This window comes from Petaurus breviceps, unplaced genomic scaffold (genome assembly GCF_028583685.1).
Source record: "Petaurus breviceps papuanus isolate PSGF00001 unplaced genomic scaffold, PetGlider_PUasm1.0 91133, whole genome shotgun sequence".
NCBI lineage: Eukaryota > Metazoa > Chordata > Mammalia > Diprotodontia > Petauridae > Petaurus > Petaurus breviceps.
The window spans coordinates 71,373,282-71,394,407 of record NW_027187419.1 but is presented as its reverse complement, the minus strand read 5'-3'; the positions used below and the strand labels follow the sequence as shown (position 1 = coordinate 71,394,407).

The 21,126-nt window shown below is 36.7% G+C and overlaps 2 protein-coding genes and 1 long non-coding RNA gene across 6 annotated transcripts in view; 2 read left to right on the top strand and 1 right to left on the bottom strand.

Annotated features, from left to right (window-relative positions):
- NBEA (neurobeachin) overlaps positions 1-21,126 on the bottom strand; it is an 809,664-nt gene that overhangs the window by 220,417 nt on the left and 568,121 nt on the right. For all 3 annotated transcript variants that reach the window (XM_069079971.1, XM_069079972.1, XM_069079973.1), the window contains exon 40: positions 9,125-9,261. In XM_069079971.1, the coding sequence (XP_068936072.1) occupies positions 9,125-9,261 (137 nt within the window). The remainder of the gene's footprint in view (positions 1-9,124; positions 9,262-21,126) is intronic.
- Positions 4,757-7,378, top strand: MAB21L1 (mab-21 like 1). Its single transcript, XM_069079974.1, has one exon. The coding sequence runs from the start codon at positions 5,450-5,452 to the stop codon at positions 6,527-6,529; it is 1,080 nt and encodes a 359-aa protein (XP_068936075.1). The 5' UTR covers positions 4,757-5,449; the 3' UTR covers positions 6,530-7,378.
- On the top strand, positions 10,023-17,282 carry LOC138154985 (uncharacterized). Of its 2 annotated transcripts, none has more exons than XR_011166731.1 (4): positions 10,023-10,177; positions 12,087-12,268; positions 14,025-14,140; positions 16,994-17,282. It is a non-coding gene; the product is annotated as an uncharacterized lncRNA (long non-coding RNA). The 2 variants fall into 2 exon arrangements; XR_011166730.1 differs by lacking the exon at positions 10,023-10,177 and adding an exon at positions 10,184-10,371.

The window sequence follows — 21,126 nt, the reverse complement described above, 5'->3', positions numbered from 1 at the left end:
AAGTGAGGCAGTTAACTTTGATGATCCAAAGCAAAGAATTTCCTCCTCCATGCTGAAATATATCTTTAGTCACATTTAACTGGATAATCCAGGTGAAGAAATGTTTAAGGTACTTAATTTTTTGAGATGCTTGACTCATTTCTCTATTTTTTCATAGACTTGGTAAAATAAACATGCTTCTATAGACCCATGATGTCATCCAGGTAGGTCTTCCTTCAGCCAGTACAAAAACATGAAATAATCACTTTAGAACACTACTGGAACTTTTAAAGGTTTCAGACTACTTTTTGTTTCAGATGTTCTTATAGTATATGCCATAATAGGGATGGGGGAAAGTGCAGATGCTATCAAATTGAATTTTCAGAAAAGGTCCCTCTACTTTACTTTATGTAATATGACACATAAAGAAAACTCCCCACACTATCTGTCTTAAATTTCTCTAGTGTAACAAAAAAAAAATGTATTGTGGCTGGCAGAACAAAACAGATGAAATAGTCTGGGTGTATTAAAAAAAAGTATGAAAGGTGGGGTGGGGGGTGGGTGGGAAGAAAGAATGGAAATAAGATCTATTCAATGAGCCTTCAAAGCCACTCCAGCAGTAGGGATAAATAATTTAATAAACTCAACTTCATATTCTTTTTTTTCTCCCTGGTGCAATAAGCAGATATTAAAAAAAACCTTTAAATTCATGAATACTGGTATACAGAATCACAGCCAGCAGATAATGAAAAAACACAGGAAGTAATATCTCTACAAGCACTTAACATATATGTGCATATGCTCTAACTAACCATTATTTTTCCCACATGAAAAGACACTATTGTGGAAATTTATGAGCCTGAAACTCAATTTTTCAAATTAGGTTTATTAAAACACAGAAACCTTTTATTCAAACATTCCTCAACATAATTGGGCTTTTTCTGTATGTATGCACTAATAAGGTAGCTATTTACATGTCACTTTGTCTACAGCATGTATGTACAAAGGACTAGATAATGGGGGGAGGGATAACTAGGGAATCATACTTCAGGAAATATACCTTTTCTTCTGTTTCATACACTTAATTTTTTTGAGAATAAAAGCATTTTAGTTACATTAATACTAATATAACCTATGATGATAAAATGGCATGTGAAGGTTAACTCTACATGCCACATTTTCAAAGTGTTAGACCACGGTGGTGACCAAATTAGTTCAATACATGGTCACAGAAAGAAAAAATTCTAAAATGGAGTCTGTTATACCTCAAGGTCCCAAATACCATACAAATGTAAACATTTCAGTCATTAAATCATGAGATTCTTGTTCTCCCTTCAATTAGGTCAGTTTTCAACAATTATCATTCTATTATTAGCTCATGTCAAGAATGTCTGCATGCATACCATTTAAAACAATTCAGCATTTATTTCTTCAAGCTGGGGAGACCTTAATAAGCAGAATTTTGCTGCAATACTAACAATTAAATACTCTCATACTTTAAGGAAAAATATTTGTATCTTAAAAAAAATAATTACTGAAGATGTACCAAAGATAATTTTTATAAATTTGCCAAGTGTGTTAATCAAAGCATTTTATGTTATCTTGGTGTACTATTCTACATTTTTAAAAGTTTATTTCAGAGGTGAAGTACATCTTTTAAAAGAAATGACTAGCATAAAATGTTTCAATATTCAAAACACAGAAAAACATTTTGACTGAATTAATGAACAAACCAATATGCCAGCAACTCTATATAGACTGAACATTTCCCCTTCATGGGATATTACAGTTATAAGAGAAAGAGAATATACTACTTCACGGAAGACTTTAATTTTAATTTTCTCTTCAGCAATGACTGGTGTCTACTAAGATCAACTGAAAGGTTTTTGCCACACAAGGCAATTCATTTCACGTGTTCATTGTAACAGAAAATCACTGTGTTGCAGCAACAAGCAGGACTTGCGCAGGAGTAATATTATAGGTCGCCCAGTTCACCAACAGTGACAGCAGCAGATCTGTGAATCTTGTGTTATGTAAATCACTGTCAGCTCCATATGTGAAGGGTGCTCAGAAAAAGGAGCTCAGAAAACAGCAGCAGACTCACTTTCCTTGAAACTGAATTACTTCACTTTCCTGGAATACACTTTGACTAACAAGTTACCCTAGTCCCTTCTCACTCTCCATTTTTCTTCCTCAAAGTGCAAATCGTTAGTGAAAATCCCCAGGTTGCACCAATTAGTTTGCACAAAATGTTTCGTTATTTAGCTTCGTTTTAACCCAATTAGGCCGAATAGGCTAGAGAGTCTCTAAGATCTACCACCTGCGTGTCTGAGTTTTTCTGAAGGTCTATGGCTCCCGCCCACTGCATCCCCATCTCGTTTCACATTAAACCCAACTGGAAGTCTTATTGAGCATGGATACAAACATATTAAGTCGCCCCAGTAGGTGATAATGTCTCCCAAAACTGCCCGAGAGATTTATCTGCCCCATATTCCATCACATCCAGAATCAAACGTGTTCATTTCCAGGTGCCCTCCCCCCCAAAGTCAAAACTTAAATCACAATAGAGAAATACACAGAAGAGACTATGGATATCTAGGCGTTCTTGAAAAATAAAGCAACTTCATTCTACTTTGAGCTAGAAAAAAAAATAACTGATAGACTTGAACTGTTAAATAGCTAAAAACTGAAACACTCAAGGGAATTTGTGTTGGGTTTGGTTTAGGTGTGATTGCAGGCAATTGAGGTAAAGTACTATTGGGGAAAAACTGGAAGGAAAGGGGATGGGAAAACCGGCAAGCAAAAAGGAAAGTGGCGGGCGTGAGACAAGAGAAAAAACTCAGGGAAAAGAGACAGAGGCAGAGATGCAGAGACAGAAACAGATGAACAGGCAGGGATGGAGGGAAGCAAAAAGAAGCAAATAGGTGTAGGGCAGTTAGAGAGAGAAGAAGATAGGACTGGAGAAGCAGAGAAAAAAAGCAAAAGGCAGCAAAGAGGGGCTGGGGGCAAAAAGCAGTTTCCACTAGGTTAGGCACTACTAAAGGCAGCTTCTTCCTTTCTCTCCGAGAAGCAAGAGAAATACACTTTGCTAGGCACAACTTCTGCTCTGATTTGCCTTCTCTTTTTCCTTCTACAAGAGGTAGCCCTGTGTTCACTAGTAACTGAAAAATTGGCAAAGATGAAGAGGGGCATTTGAAGAATGTTTTTAAACCCAATTCCCAGTCCTACCAGAAGGAATAATACTTGGGTAAGGAGATCTATGGATGGTAGGAACCCAAGATTTATTTTAAAATTTCTAGTAATAGAATGTATTAGAATCATCCACAGATAACCAGAGAGGGCAAAGAATATGTAGGTTTGTGATCTTAAAAAAAGAGTAAAAAATAAGTTTCAAAATGTGAACAGTTAACATTTTTGTTTTGTAGTAACAGTCTAATACAAAAAGGGAAGATCTCTTGATACCAGTTGCCTATAAATGGGGATAGAGAAAGGGAGAGGGAAGGGTGTCTGTCCATGAGGAAGAGGCAAATGAACTATTTTAAACTGGGAAAGAAAAAAAAATAAAAAGTAGCTTCCCATTAAATGTGATCAAATATGACTGGAAATTTGGGTATTTCAAAATCCAGACTAGTTTTAAAATATAATGGAGAAACCCACTGAGTATTCCTTCAGTTTGATGTACTTTTGCCAAAACAAAATAAAAACCCACCAAAAATATGAGAAGTTTTCTTCTCTCCTGAATTTAAAAAAACATTTGTTGATTAATTCTTAATTATTTCAAAATTCTTAAAATGAAACATTTCTTTCTTAGGGTTTGATTCATCTTAAAATATGATAAACTGTTCCTTCTGAAGGATATCAAAGGAGGCAGAGAGGCTACAATGAAGGATTTGGCAGTCTTTACACTCTGCAAAATCAGGCCACCATTGTGGACACTTAAGAGAGATGGTTCCTTAAATATAGACATAAAGACAAACCCCAAATTCCAAACCTTCAAACTATCAGGTTAGTGATATGCCAGCGTATCTGCAATCTCTCTTGTGCCCACATTTATTACAACACAGTTTGAAATAAGTTCACATTAAAATAAACTATACAGAGAAATAATTTGCTATTTATTTTTCAAGCATTTTCCAAAGCTCCATATAATATTACATAGCTCAGAACAACTGATAATGATGGAGAAAAGCCTACAATCACAGAAGAGGAGAAAGAAACAGGGAGTTGGGGGAAGGTTCAGTAGGTATCAAACTTTTTTTTACTTAGTTGATTAATCAGGGACAGAAATCACCAAACATTTTTAACAACTGGGATTTTAAAGACTTGTTTCAACTGCCATAAATGAAAAAAATCAAGTAAAGAGCATACAAAATATGCATAACAAAAAAAATCTAACCCAGTGGAACATGTAAAATGTTATTTAAAAGCTATTCCATAGCTACTTACTATCTAAAAAGAGAACTGCAAAACTGGATAATTACAAACATCTACAAGGTCAGAAGGAGAAAAATAATATGATAGCAAACACAAATTAATGAATTTGTCTATGAAAACTCCCTTCTAGTTCACCAACTGATGGATGACCATCAAATACACCTGCAGTCACATTTCAGCCGTGGAGATAACAACCAGGGTTTCACTGCAGAAGAGAAGGATTTTGCCAAGTTCTTTCAAAACGTCAATATGCTTCAAGTAACACCAAAGCTAAGAGATTCCTCTTGATTTCCAAAAGTATCTAGGTAGCCTGGGTGGTTTTCTGCCGGCAGCAGCCTCCTACCTTTGGTTTGCGTGTCTATATCCAAGAGGGGGGATTAATTAACCGGGTTTGAGCTGAAGTAGGCTGCGGTGACGAGCCCAGTGGCGATTGGCCGCCCGCCTGCCTGGCCCTGCCTTTATAATTTCCACTCGAGTGCATCTGGGCTCTTATACAAACCAACAGCAGCTTCTTCTGACATACACACACACACATACACACACAGACAGACATCCAACACTTTTACACCATCTGATTAACAGCCTGGCACACACTGTGATTACAGGAAAACATAAATAAATACGAAAACAGTTGATTATTTTGACTACTGGAAGAGCTTTTCTGTGTCTCAGTGCAACTTTTGTTTTTATTGCTGGGAAGGTGATCTCTCCATGCGTTTCTCTCACACGGATTCTTTAAAAGAGGGAGAGGAAGAGAGACAGACAGACACAGAGAAAGTGAGCCAGACAGGGGGAGGTGGTGGGGAAAAGTAATCTTTCCCTTTAAAACCGGCTGGGCTCAAAGATAAAAGGAACTGGAAAACAGCAACTGAGAAACAACAGCTACAACGCATTGGAAAGATTTCTTTTGGGGGGGTTACGTTTCAGAGGATAGCAGCCTGTTTCTCCTCTGAAGTTGGCTCCAGCTTTAGCAGCCGCATTGGATCCCACAGCCTATTGTGAGACTCCGGTGTACAATCCGGATCTCTGCCCCAACATGATCGCGGCCCAGGCCAAGCTGGTTTATCATCTGAATAAATACTACAATGAAAAATGCCAAGCCAGGAAAGCTGCCATCGCCAAAACTATCCGAGAAGTCTGCAAAGTAGTTTCGGATGTGTTGAAGGAAGTGGAAGTGCAGGAACCCCGTTTCATCAGTTCTCTCAATGAAATGGACAATCGTTATGAGGGTCTGGAGGTCATTTCACCCACAGAATTTGAAGTGGTGCTTTATCTTAATCAAATGGGGGTCTTCAACTTTGTGGATGATGGTTCCCTGCCGGGATGTGCCGTGCTCAAGTTAAGCGATGGGCGTAAAAGGAGCATGTCTCTTTGGGTGGAGTTCATAACAGCCTCCGGTTACCTCTCTGCTCGGAAAATCAGGTCCAGATTTCAGACCCTGGTGGCTCAAGCAGTGGATAAATGTAGTTACAGGGATGTGGTAAAGATGGTGGCAGATACCAGCGAAGTGAAACTGCGAATAAGAGATAGATATGTAGTGCAGATTACCCCAGCTTTTAAGTGCACGGGGATCTGGCCAAGAAGTGCTGCCCACTGGCCACTTCCCCACATCCCCTGGCCGGGACCCAACAGGGTAGCAGAGGTCAAAGCTGAAGGGTTCAACCTCTTATCCAAGGAGTGCCACTCTCTAGCAGGCAAACAGAGTTCAGCGGAGAGTGATGCCTGGGTCCTGCAGTTCGCAGAAGCAGAGAACAGACTACAGATGGGAGGTTGCAGAAAGAAATGCCTCTCGATTCTCAAAACCTTGCGGGATCGACACCTGGAGCTGCCAGGACAGCCCCTGAACAATTACCATATGAAGACTCTGGTTTCTTACGAGTGTGAAAAGCACCCCCGGGAATCGGATTGGGACGAATCTTGCCTGGGCGATCGCCTCAACGGAATTTTACTGCAACTTATATCCTGCCTACAGTGCAGGCGGTGTCCTCACTACTTCTTACCAAACTTAGACCTCTTTCAGGGCAAACCTCATTCAGCTCTGGAAAATGCTGCCAAACAAACGTGGCGACTGGCTAGAGAGATACTTACTAACCCTAAAAGTTTGGAAAAACTTTAGAGGACAGTTTTAATAAGGGCCGAAATGATTCACAAGTCCTGATGAAAATTAAACTTCCTGTTTGAATCACAGTCAAATATTCCACTTGACAATGCAAACAACAGCTTCTTTAAAAAGGAATTTACCTCTTATTCATCAAGGGGGGGAGGGTGGGGGTGGAGAAAGGGAAAAGAAGGGAGGGGAGAAAAATTCAAACTCGAGGGTACTGAGACTTCCTTTCAAAGCATTTTTCATCTCCCCTGAAAAGTTCACAACACCCGAAAACAACTCGGCTATAAGACAACACGATAGTGACTATCCTGCCTATAACATCAATGGATTATAACAACCTCTGGTGATTTTTAGGTACCTCTGTCAGTGAGTAAATGATATTTGGATGCATCATCTGAACAAAAGTCTAATGTACATTTTAATTTGTATCAAATATTGTGATCTCACATTGTCTTTTAAAGTGTGGATGTTGGTGTTTTGTGATTTGGTGAACAGAAGTTAAATTGCCATTTTTGGATACTTCAGGACATTCTCTGCTAATGGAGATACCATTTAAAGGTAGATTTTTCTCATGGTACTTTTGTTAACTGTCTTGGAAATTGTCTGAACTTAAAAGTTTACATTTTTGTTTCAAATATATTGCTTGTTCTATTTCTAACATTCCATAAATATACTTGAAATGTTATTTAAATATATTCAGAAGAAATTTGGATTCTGCTTATATAACGCTTGAATATCTGAATTATATATTTGAAAAATGCACTTGAAATACACTGGATAATTACTTTTGTGAATTAGATTTTAATTTCTGTTGCTGGTTTTTATTTAATTACAAGCTAATAAATGAAGTAAAAGAAACGTTATGTGTTTCAATTTAGAATTAACTTTTTATATTTGAATATTTATTATTAGGCTTCATTTTGAAAATTAAGCCTACACATTCTTTAACACCTCAGAAATGTACAAATGTAATCAGAGAAAATAAATACAATCGAAAGCCACTACAACTTTGGCCACTAAAGACTATCAACAACTGTCAGTTTCTAAGGTAGTAATTATAATAATACCAGCATAACTTTTTACAGTGATCAAAATATAATCCCACTTAGAAAAGATTTTCTCATTGAAGCTAGGTTTTCATTAGGAATGTTAAGGAAAATTCAAATCACTAGAGCAAAGGCTATTGAATCTGGCTAATTTTTTTTATGAATTCACCTTAACATTTGAAGCAAAGAATAATACAATAAAGGGAGATCACTAATAGATGAAGCTTAACCAGCAATAATAAGATAAAGATTATTTCTGACCTACAATAATATTTTGCTTGATAAAGATGTCAGAAATCTAACTAACCTAGACATAAAAGCAATGATAAAATTCAATACAAATGATGAAAATTACTTAATATTAAGATGTATTTAAAATTGTGATTTGTTTAGAAAGTGGAAGAGAGAAAAGAGTTTGAAGAACATCCTGTTTAAATTAGATATTTATAGTCAACAAGTGCTGAAAAGAGCAAACCAACTATATACCTTGAGTTAAAAGATTTGCTTTCTGTGAGATTTACTTTATTTGGCTAGTCAGTATTTGTACACTAGGCATGACGGGATTATTACCCAGTCCCAACTCTCCTGGGAATTCATCTTTGAAAATGTTGGAATAATTATTCTTGAGAAATATTTTAATGAAAGAGCTCTGCAAGCCAATGCAAAAGATTTCTTAGCTCTATTCTCAATTACAGAAAATTCTATTTACAAATGTACTATGATATAAATATGGGGAAAAAAAGCTGGATATGAAAAACAAAGTACTGTGGTACAAACAAATCCTAATACCAGAACCTCCTCCATAACCCTACTATATAAACAAAATACAATAATTTACACATCTTAAATGTGACCAAGTATTTTGCAGTTTCATATATAAATATACACACCTTTCAAAAATATAGTTTAAAATCAAACAATGAAAAGTCAAGGCTTTTTAGAAAATCAGTTTTTTGAAGCTTTTGGGAAAGAGCTTAAATCTACCAGTAATTCTTATTTTAAGGAATAAAGTCAATTTAAAAATACAGGTAAAGTTATCTTTAAGGTTTTTTTTTTTAAACTTTCATCATAAGCTTTCAGTAAATGGTCCACTTTGCTTCTATTTACACTTTTTTGGAGGGAGTAGGGAATTAAAGGCATTACAATTAAAACCCACTCTTAAGAAAAGCCCATCAAATCTTTTGAGACAGTATGAGATCGCTGTTACCCCTTGGGATTTCAGGGCAATTGGCTTAACTACCAAATCTGCCCAAGTTCATACAAAGGCATTCACTGAAAGACTGTAAAAATGTTCCTGCTGTGGTAATAGAGGATTTAAAATTATGAATATATTTGACTTTCATCATCTCAACACGCGTTAAAGAACCAGAGTTGCAGATATATTGAACCTATTTCCTTTCCACATAGAAAGGCAGAAACACACTCCTTTCCTTCTCACTGGCTATTTTAAAAAAAACGAAGTCGACCAACACCACTTCCCTCCATTCACGTAAGAACTAAAATTAAGCCACACATTCACTAAGGGTGTCAGTGGGTCCACTGGACTACATGTACTCACTTTGGGGTCGATCTTCTTGAAGGCAGGATCGTCTTCCTCCACCTCAAAGTAAATTTCCGTTGTGGTGATGGAGAGTGTCCCCTTGGCCACCACCACAGGGGCTATGAGCTGAGCCGGCGTACTGAGGACCACGGGGCCTGTAAGACAAGCACAGGGCATCAGGCGCTTGCCGGGCCGCCGAAGCCTTTGCCAACCTAGAGGAAGGGCACCACCACTAACTAAAGGTTTGGCTAATAGGCGTTTGTGAGAACGTTGTCTTATCTCATTTTACACAATATAGTTCGAGGAACCCTGCCAGTTTGAAAAAAAATCTAAACAATTTTTACCCCTTATTCTATCATGGGTCCCAGAATGAATTATAATTTTGTAAAACACCCAAAGCAGCGCGAACCTTTCCCCCAGAAAGACTGTATGGTGTGCTACGGTGCTAGCATTAACCACTGTGGAGGCGAAGGGGGACATCGCGCTCAGATTTTCCAACGAAAGCGCAGTCTTCCTGAAGGGCTCGGACAGTCACCATTACCCTAAAGACAGGATTATGCGGGTCTGTGCTAGGGTGAGAAAGTTGAGCTCCTCAAGGGAGGCTGAGGCGAGGGGCTGGAGTTGGGAGACTAGGACTAAAGAGGAAAGTTGAAGTATTCGGGTAAGGCCAAATTAATATCAATTGTATAGAAAGAACCTTAAAGTAGCAAGTACTTAACAAGCCACTTCTCATTTACAAGAGGGTGAAAACACTAACAGTGATAATCTTCCTGGGGAGTTTGTTAAGGTTGAAAACGGAGAAGAAACTTTAAGATTGCTTTCCTTAGAAATACCATCTGTGGGCACTAGTGAGGTTTCAACGTTTCAAGGAGAAAGAGGTGGATTTAGGGGCCTAAGGGCCTCTGAAAGTGTGCGGGCCAATGAGCGGAGGTTTGGCGTCAGATTCAATGGACCAGAGCTAAGCTCAAGGAGTAGGGAATTCGTGTATTGAAAAAAAGGTATACTAATCCAACCGGGTCAGAGAAGTTATCTTAAGGAATCACCCACACCCGCAGACACCGGAAACGGAAAGTAAGTGAGCCGTCGTTCGACTCCAGGTAGCTCTCCTGCTACCGTTCGAAGAACTCTGCCTGCTCCCTTCCGAACAAAGAGTCAACTTCATCCGATACAAGCGAGAGTTAAGGAAAGAGTCAGCTCACCCATTCCTAGCCCCGAGCTCTGCAGGAGCCGGAGCGGGACGGGAGACAGCAGCGAGCCGACTCAGGGTAGGCGGACCGGGGAGGGGAGGGGGCGCGTGTCCGGGCCTCGGCGGCCCGCAGCTCGCGGCGCAGACAGTTTCTGGGAGAAGGGAGCCGGCCCGTGCACTGTCTGCCTTTATTCATTCCCAGTTTCACAATAAGACCATAGAACAAATTAGCCCCGTATCATAGTATCTAACTGTCACGTTGTTTATGTTTTACTTTGGTTCAACACTCAATTTGAGATTCTACTGCACAGCAAAGTGTCAATTCCTTTGCCGAATTAAAAGAAAGGGACGAGAGTAATTTATTTCGTGTAAAAAGGAGTATTTGAAACAAACTGTTTCAGTGACAGCTTTCAGCCTCTGATTGTGACAGTTTGGCTACTATTGACGCAAACTCTATTTTCTTTCATTTTATTGTTTTCTATCCCTTAATAAGCCAGTCTAGCCTCTTGACCCTAGTCAGCTGATGTGGATCACATGCGCCCGCTTGCTGGGTTCATTTTCCCTTTTACCCTCCATCTTCTTTCCGTTATTTCCACAGTGGGAGCCAAGCAGAATCGAGATCCACCTTGGCCCTGCAAAGCTTTTCTTTCCAAAGGGCAAGGCGATCGATCCGAAGGGCCACTTTAAAGGCTCATCAATCTTAATCTAGGTTGCTCAAGTAATTATGCCTGATTCTCTTGTACGATTACAAGTGGATTTGGGTTTCTATTCCCCAGGCCCCTCTTCTTTGTGTTTATTGAAAGATTCGTAGAGACAGCAGTTCCCTGATTTGCTGATCCATTTGCCCCTTTAAACAGACCATCCAAACCCCTTCTTTAACTCTTCAGTACCCAGGTTACTTCTCCAAGGCCACAGAATTTCCTTTCTATGCACTCTACTAATGGAATCTCGGCAAATAAAGAAATGAGGACAGGGTTTTGGGGAAAGGTGGGGGAAAAGGTTGAGGTGATTTAGTTGGAAAACAATGAGTCCCACTAAATCTCTCCAGTCCTTGCTAATTTTCAAAAGACTCCATAGTCTGGTTTTATGCAGAAAACTGGTCACTCAGAAAAGTTGTTTTTTTTTTTAAAGAGCAAAAATTTCCTTTTAGGAAGAATAATTGCATCCTCTGATTAAATCCAAAGAATAAATGTTAAATCTTTAATCTAAATTGAGAAATATCAGTGAACCTGTTAATTAAAAAATTCCATATTAATGGGAAGCCTACAAAAATCATATTTAACCATACTTTTTGATTTTCTGATTACCAATTCTAATTACTAAGTATGCATTTTCAGTTAACTTCTAAGGAGAACCTTTTCTTTTTGCTCAGTACTTTGCATTCCAGAAATAACAGTGTCCTTCAGATTTAATTCTGAATTAGTTCTAGGGGGTTAAGACATTTTCTGAGGGAAGTGGTAGCTCTGAAAGTTCTCTGATTGAGTCCCTCTTAAAAAAAACTACAACAAAATAAAACATTCAGTTTCAATTGTGTACCATTTTTACACTTGTCCTTTGGAAATCTCCAATTACAACTTCCTGTACCATAGCATGTTTAAAGAGCACTGAGTCTTTTTGTTACAAACCTTCAGGGAGCAAACCAAAGATTGAGGGAATATGGAGTTAATCCACTACTGCTATATAGAGAAGATTATGTTTTAATCCCCTTTAGGGGAGACTCTGGGTTTTAAGGATCTGATATTAAACTGTTTACATAAGGCATAATAATAACAGCAACAACTATAATAACTGCAGCACTTCCAATGAACACCCAGCTATCTGCATAACAAAAGGTACAACAACTACAGCTATTTAATTGAGTATCTGGAAGTTCTGGAACCCCATCCAAACATAAATGCTCATTAAAAACAAAAGAGCACCATTTCCCAACACCAGGCAGAGGGATATCCTGGCTGACTGTATTCTAGAAAGATAAGGTGAGTGGCTACAAATGTGACTCTTTACTGTGGTTTGGGGGTTGAACCGAAATATATTGATTGCTGCCAGCACTACTGTAATAAAAAAGTGTGAATGATGGTTATTCAGTCGGCTTTTACACAAACAGTACGTATGTACAGTAATACAAGTGTATAATACTAAACCTTCTCCCACTATGCTATAAACCAAGAATTGTTACAGTCTTCCACCTGAGATGGTAACAGAAGACTTTGTTTCCTCCTGGAATTTGAAAGGCAGGGGTTTAAAGAGTATTGCCCCATACTATTTTATGCAACTGAACAAAAAACAGCGTCAATCATATTGGATGTTCGTTAACAAATATTTTGAACAAATATCACTTTAAAAATGAAAAGAACAGCAATTCAATATTTAGTCCCAAAGGTTCTGGAGTCAGCTGAGATGTTGAACTTCATGATAGTTTGGTAAATACATGTATTTTGAATGAGTTAAGGGAAGTATTAGTCAAATATACTGAAAGGTAGGATGTTTTAAAAAAAATTGCGAGTTTGGAAGGGTACCTTTAAAATCAGAAGACTAAACTTAGTACTGTTTCCTACCTAATAATTTTATATTCACAAGCTCAAAATTAAATCAATAAGGACAACGTGAAGTGAAAATTTTAAGAACTATTAATTACTAAAGCAAAAAGGATGAAATTTAAAGTGAATTAGCAAACACTGTACTTGGTCTCAATTTTTATCTGTTACTGAATTTCAGAATATATAAGAGCTAAGAAGGATCTTTTATAAAGAAAACAATCATTGATCTGGCAAATATTTGGTAAATAGGAAAGGATATTAAGGGGAAGAAAGGTATTTATTGTATAGAGGATTAAAATTATTTTTATGATAATGATAAATTAATAAATCACATGGATTCTCTCTGCATGAATTTCTTTTAGTTTTTAAAACTTAGTTTGCTTTTGCAATATGCCAAAGAATGTAATTTTGGGGTGCAATTTAACCCCAGCAAAGGGATGAATTTTAAGATCTTGACAGCTGCCACATGATAAGAAGGTTGCCTCCATACTTAGAAAAAGAATAAAAATCAAGATGATTTTAATTTACAAAAAATTGTAACATTCTACTTCTTTTTAAACACTAATTAATGTGTCTAAAATGAGGCAGCTAGACTGTTCATTGGATAGAACACTGGACCTGCAGTCAGGAAGACCTGAGTTCAAAACCACCCCCAGATATTTACTAGCTGTGTGACCCTAGGCAAGTCACTTAACCTGTTTGCCTTAATCCATTGAAGAAGGAAAAAGCAAACCATTCAGTATCTTTGACAAGAAGACCCCATGGACAGTATGGTCCAACAACATCATCTAAAATGAACATTTCTGGGGCACCTAGGTGGTGCAGTGAACAGAGCATGGGCCCTGGAGTCAGGAGGACCTGAATTCAAATGTAGCCTCAGACACTTAACACAAAATCTAGCCATGACTGGGCCAAGTCACTTAACCCCAATTGCCCTCCCCCCCCAAAAAAAGCAAAAAATTAAAATAAAATGAATATTTTTTAGAAACTAGGAATACAAGTAACTAAACGATGTATTTTAAATTAATAGCATTATTTCAAAACTCAATGGAGGGAATGATAAAGGCAGCCTGGAGAAATCAATAGAGAGTAATGCTCAAGCATCACATCAGGAAAACCTGTGTTAAAACTGCTACCTCTGATATTTACTAATTCTTTGATCCTGAACTAGTTATTTAATCTCTTTATGCTCTAGGAACTTGCTATTAAGTAAGAGATGGTTGCTACCTGCATTGATGGAAAAAATTCCCACATCAGAATTCCCTAGGCAGAAGAGATCATAGTATTTGGACAACTATATTTTTAAATAAGGTAAAAAGGCTTTAATATCAGCCAATCAACTAGTATTTATTAAGCACCTACTCTGTCAAGCCCTGGAAATAAAAAGAAAAGCCAAAACAAATAATAATAAAAAACAATTCTTGCTCTCAAGGAGCTCACTCAAAATAGCTTAAAATTAAGTATTGAATCACCTAAAAAGTATGAATTTGCTTGTTTGTTTGGGGGTGGGGAAGGAGAGGGAAGATGGTGAGGAAGGTAAAAACCTAAATCTTTAAAATAAATTGTACGACTCCAGGTTTAGAACTTTATCAGATTCATTCCCTTTCTCTGATTCTCAAATATCTAAAACTCCTCTCCCTGAAAAAAAAATCTAATAAAACAATCTAGAAAAACTTCCTTAACTTTTGATTTTTAAAAGTACAAAATTATCTAGTGAAAACAAAGTTATGATTAGTTCTCATGCAATCAAGAAATCATAACAAATTCATATCTATATCTAAATTTCAGACCTCCAAAAAAAGACTTTGTTAAAGAATCCACTGACACCAGAAATATCACATTCATGAACCTGGGTAACTTTTTAGGCAGGTTCTTTATCTAAGCTTGGACTGACATCTGTGGTCCCTTATAGCTTTAAATCTATGACTGTATAATCTAATCTAATACTCCTCTACTTTTATTAGGCAGCTCAAACTAAAGTATTACCTAGTTAACTGCTTCTGTAGTCAGAGGTAGTCAGATTGCACTGTCCTACCTTCCAAAGCAAGTCAAGTATTTTAAAAAGGACCTTATCTTTTCAGAACTCACTGAACCTCTCAAAGCACCTAACTTACTTAGAAGGAATAACAAGTAGAGCGGAACACAGTAGCCCTCTTTCTTTTGAGCAATTACTATAACTTGATGTTCATTCTACCACATCAGAAAATTAAAATAATGTTCCCTATTCAAGATTAAAATTATACTCCTTTTTGTCTATTTATTTACCTTAGGGTTTATCTTGAAAAATAGGAAAGCTGATTTTTACAATGAACAGGATAAAACAAAACCTGATAGGCTCCAACTCTAGTTTTTCTCTTGTAATTTATTTGTAGCATAGGTAATCTAGTATGTGGAGAAAAAAATCTTTAGTGCGTATCCTATCCCAAGTCTGGGTGTGGGGATGGATCTCTAAAAATCTCTTTCATCACATATTTAGTAAAACATAACTGAGTTGTATCTTACTAGCACATGTACATTAATAAATTCAGAATTACTCAAGCATTTGTTAAGTGAGTGCCTCTATGTTCCAGGTACTAGGCTAAGTAAGTCTGAGGGATATAAAACTAAGAGTGAAATAGTCTCTGTCCTTAAGGAGTCTGCATGCACACAGGAAGGACAACATCTAAAAAAAAGTTACATACATAACAAAATTAATACAAAGTAATTTTGGGAAGGAAGGTACTAGAAGTTGGAAGAATAGAAAAAGCTTCATGTCCAAAATGACATTTGACCTTAGTCTTAAAAGACAGCAGCATTTCCAAGAGGTATAGGTGAGGAAGGAGTTAATTCCAGTCATTTGGGACAACCAATGCAAAGACAGAGAGGAGGCAGATGGAACAAAACATCATATGCTTATATGGTCACAAAAGAGAGTAACATCTAAGAAGACTGAAAAGATAGGTATGCACCAGGGTGTGAAAAAAGCTTTAAATAATAGAAAGAGGAATTTATATTTGATCTTAGAGCAGAGTTTCTGGACCTTTTTGGCAGGTGAGTGAAACCTATGGAACCCTTCTCAGAATCATATTTTTAAATTTATAAAAAAAAAATGCATCATGGGGTGGCTAGGTGGCTCAGTGAATAAAGCACCGGCCCTGGAGTCAGGAGGACCTGAGTTCAAATGCAGCCTCAGACACTTACCATTAAAAAAAAAAAACAAAAAACAAACAAAAACTAGCCATGTGATCTTAGGCAAGTTATTTAACCCCAATTGCCCTACCTTCCTCCATCCAAAAAGAAAAAAAAAAAGGCATCACAAAAAATACATCACATTACAAAGGAAACTGGTTAAATTGAAATAGTTATCAAAATATAATTTTTTTTTAAGCAATTGGGGTTAAGTAACTTGCTCAAGGTTACACAGTCAGGTGTTTCTGGGTGAGTGCTAAGTGTCTGAGCCTGGATTAGATCCCCAGGTCATCCCAACACTGGGGCTGGTGTTCTTACTCCCTGTGCTACCTGGCTGCCCCAAAATATAATTTTTAAAAAATTGCAGACTCTGGGTTGAGTCCCTTTCCCTAGAAGTAACAGGAAGGCACTGGAATTTACTATGGTGGTTAGGAGATGTTTAACATGGACAGACCAAAGCTTTAGTAATGACAGTAATAGATTAGAACGAGGAAAGTTTTGAGGTAGAGAGCCTACATAGAAAGCTATTACGATAATTTACAGAAGTGATGGGGGCCTAAAGTTTAGTGGTGGCCATGTGAGTAAAGAGAAGGGCCATTTATGAGCAATTTTGTGGAGAGGGAAGAGATAAAACTTGGCAGCTGGTTGGATATGTGGGTTAAATGAAAGTGAGTGCAGGAGGAATAAGGACACGAGTTTAGAACCTTGGTGATTGGAAGGTGATGGTACACTCCAGTAATAAGAGTGACAACTCTCCTATAGCACTAACATAGCACTTGATGAAAGAAAAACTTAAAATTTTATTATTATCTCAAGTCACACTACCAAAAGGTATTATCAAATGAGATACTATTTTTAAAGCACTTAGCACAGTACCTGGCACATAGTAGGGTGCTTAATAAATGCCTGCTCCCTTCCCCACTGGTTAATTCTTATGCACTAATATTTAGCACGATACAGTAATAATAAATTATACATGTTGTTTTATTTACACAGTCTGTGTTTAAAAGACCATTTAAAATACTTGATTATGGAGGAGCCTCCTTCAGAGCTGTCCTGATAATGTTACCTATTCCAGAATGTCCAAAAGAAGATATTTCCATGGACCAGATGACTACATGAGATATCTGTGCCTCAAGATGAAGTGTGCTGACTAAATGAACAGTGGGAGTGGGTTGCCAGGTTACAATGAAACTCGATGTTATTTAATACTGATTATTATTATTGTAATGCTTCTTTCTTTTTTTTTCATGGTGTTCATGTTTACTAAATTTTCTTGGTGATACGTAAATTTCCCCTCATTTCCACACGCCTTACCCATCCCCAGAGCTCTGGCTAGGTTGAGTGAATGAATCAAATGGAACTTCAGACCATGCTGGGTAAACTCTATAGGGAGACACATGTGATATGGCCTCATATATCCAACCAGGCCTTACTCCTCACTTTGTTCTACTTACTTAATAGACCAAAGGGGGAACTTTACTTTTCACCCTTTAAAATGCTATTTGACCATCCTCCTATTATTGCTAAACTTTTTACCACTCTAGTACCACTCTCTACCTCTCTAGTGGGGGATGGAGCATCACTCCCTTCTTATATTCCCTCATTTCTGTAGCCCCATTTCACCATGTACTTCTTCATAAGACTGCTTGCTTCTAGTGACTACTGAAGCTTATAGCTATGCCAGTAGATGACTCCCGACTTCTAGGTTTCAGCCTAGATCAAGTTCTCTCAAGGTAACTGGTAGAACTGTTGGCTTCTTGGAGCTCTAGGTCCAAAGGAAGAATTGCAATTATTAGACCAAAATGACTATACTTTGCGACTAGCCCTCTATTTTATGCTCACAAGTTTTGCCTCTCAACATTGATATATCCTTCAAATGTTTTCTATAAAACCCCCACTTATGAGATATCAGCACATACCCTAATCTGATCACTGCTTGACTGACTGATATATTCCTATTCCCCTCTTGCACCGTGTAAAAACTGTATAAAAGTCAAAGAACCATGAGCCTCCAGATCCTTGGGCTGATCAAGAGCCTTGGGCCCAATTTGTTTTTGCAAGTCTGTGCCTTCCTAAACAAATTATCATTTAGATTAAAAAAAATTTTTTAAAGGAAAAAATCCTTTATTACATTATGTTAACTTATTTCTGGAAATGGTTTGAACTTTTATTAATAAGACCATATTTGAAAAAGATTTAAAAGTAGAGTAGATAGAAAAGATACCCCTCCAAAAGCCTGAAAAACTGACAGTTTTTATGTTCTTTGACTGGATATTTATTTTCTACCAAAATAAAACATGAAAAGTAGAAGTTTACATAATCTTCAAACAAAAAGATGGGCCTGTGAGAAAAGGACAGACATAATAGTGTCACTTTCCAGTTTTCTTGACTGCTTAAGTAACATACTAATCATAAGTTTACTACTTGGGATACACATTAAAGTAAAAATATTTTGAAAGGGGACAAAAATAGTTTAATCAGTTGGTGGTTATTAAAATCCCTAAGCCATTTTTGCTGAAAACAAAATTTAGTAATATCAAGAAAGCCAATTTGGTTAGACTTTTCTTTTTTTCTTTTCTCCCTGAGCTAGGCACTAACTTGATGGTCAGATAGCTAGGAATTGAAAGGCAAAGTCTATGAGGGTAGTTCTTTGTATAGTGACTATGGTTATGCAAATATTGTGAAATACTCACCCCTTCTGCTATAGTGCTTAGCTGAAGTACTTTCAACACTACTTCCTTGGCTTGGTAAATTAACTCAGAGTACACAGAAACAGAAACACTCAAATGTTTTCAGTACATAGTTCATTTGTCCCTAAAAATGTTTTTTGTTGCTCCTGAACAGATCAGATGCCAAATAATAATAATAATGACAGAAAGCTACTTCCAAAAATTTTCTGAATCACTTTCTTCAGATATAGCCAGTCTTTCAGACCACTAAGGGACTACTATGGGCAGCAGCAATGAATTAATGCAAACTTCAATGACTTTTTCTTCCCTCTAATATCTAATTTAGCAGGATCATAGAATAAATGAAAAAATAATTTAATCATTTACTATATGAAAACTCTGTACCAAGTTCTGGGAAATACAAATAAGAAAAAGTAATAAATACAAATACATTTTTTAAGCGATTATAGATTTAGAGGTGGAAGGGACCTTAGAGGCCATCAAGTCCAAATCTTGCCCTTTACAGTTGAGGAAACTGATCCCTGGGTAGTAAAGACTCACCCAGAATCACAGCGGTCATAATCGTTAGGGACAGATTCTGACCTCCAGCTCCTCTAATGCTAGAACCAGAAAGTGGTCTAACTTAATTTATATAATATTTTAGTATTTTACAAAGCACTTTAAATGAGTTATTTAATTGGACCTTAAAAACAATGGTGTGAGATAAAACAGAAATTAAAATCCTTATTTTACAGATTTGGTTATACACAAAGTCAAAGAGCCAGAAATGGAAGCCAGGTCACTTGATTACAAATGAAATGCTCTTTCTACCAATACATGGCTGCCCCTACCAACTTACTACCAAAGAGATTTAGGAAGCAGGGGTAATAAAAAGTGTTATTTTTCAATGATGTTTAATTTTGCAATTTAATTAAGCAAATTCTGTCCATATTTTGAGTGAATGACAGGAGTAATATCCACACCAGTCTGGTTAAAATAATTTGATTAAGTAATAATTCAGATGTAGAGGAATGTTTTCAGTGGTAGCATTTAGGAATTGGAAGTCAAGAAATGCTACAAAATGTAAATTTAAAGACAGCATTTGTTTGATTAATTGTTTTGTTGATTGTCTATACTTTAAAAAGTAGTAGAGAATTAATAATGCAAATTAATCTTAAAATTGTGTCCTGTACTTTCAAAGATTTGGTTGTTAAACACGGAAACCTAGTTGAAAGTCATACTACAATTCTGTAGTACCTCTAAATTTCCAGGATGGTATTATGTTCCTTTCTGTTGAAAGCATTTTGGAACTTAAGTCAATTTCACAATAAAGAAAAGAAGTCTGCAAAAGAAGAAAAAATGCTCCAAATGTAAGATGAGTTTATAAGGCTGAGTGTTATTTTGAAAAATTTGTAAGATCAGAGATGGGCGAAATATCAAAAGATGGATTCCATTAAAAATTATTGCATAAAGTTGTATAATGGTATCATGGCTTATGCTAATTAAGTGAGATATTTTTTAACATAATTTTCAATTCTGTACTTTGTAGTGTGGTAAAACAAAGGTGAATAGTTTTAGTGTATTTTCAAGTCATGAATATTTTCATATTATGTAAAACTGGATTCAGTAAGTTTTTTGTTCTTTTAAATAGAACCTGAGTTGACTTTTAAATAGTTTTCCAGGGTTTGCATAGACTTCCATTATAGAACCGAAGATCAAGAGGCAAGGAGGTTAGAGATTGTGGGCAAAACTTTTATGATTTTGTCTGGTCCTACATAAGGCTTTTAGAAAGCTAAAGCTGGAAATTTAAAGACAGCATTTGTTAGAAGTAGGGATGGGTAAATGTGGCTTTTCAACTTTAGAACTCTGTGGGTTCTAAGTTTCAAAATGAACTTGAATCCTTTGGGAATAGTATTTATGACTGGCAAAACAACTTCCTGATTCAAAGAGGAAAAAAAAGGGGGCTTATAAAAAGGCTCATAAGCTTGTTGGACATCAAATAGCTTTTACAAAACAACATTTTGATGAGTTAAGTGTGAGTGAGTAAGGAACATATGGATTAAATTTCCCTTGAATACACATGGGTTTAAAAATTAAGGGGAAAAAAGTAGGCAAAAATGCATTTGGGGTTTTAGTGAACCTAAAATGTTTAAAAGGCACTCTGATACAGAATTTTAGGGTCTTGCAATTCTAGTTAGAAATCAGTAACTGAAAATATATTAAAGAATATGGTTAAGATTCTTTAGGATAGTAGTTTTGGAGAATACTAACACTTTGATAGGCTAACCAAAGGCTTTTTTTATTGTATAAAAGTAGATATGTTTCTGAAGATATAATCTGACCCAAAATATAGTTAAATCTATATGATAACTAGATGTTAATTAACATTTTGGGTACTGTTTGGATCCCAACCTGTTTCTCTCATATTATTCAAGTTCTCTCTGAAAAATTTAGCTT

What these genes read in the sequence shown, in the direction of transcription:
- MAB21L1 (XM_069079974.1), top strand. Translation starts at nt 5,450, where the DNA reads ATGATCGCGGCCCAGGCCAAGCTGGTTTATCATCTGAATAAATACTAC.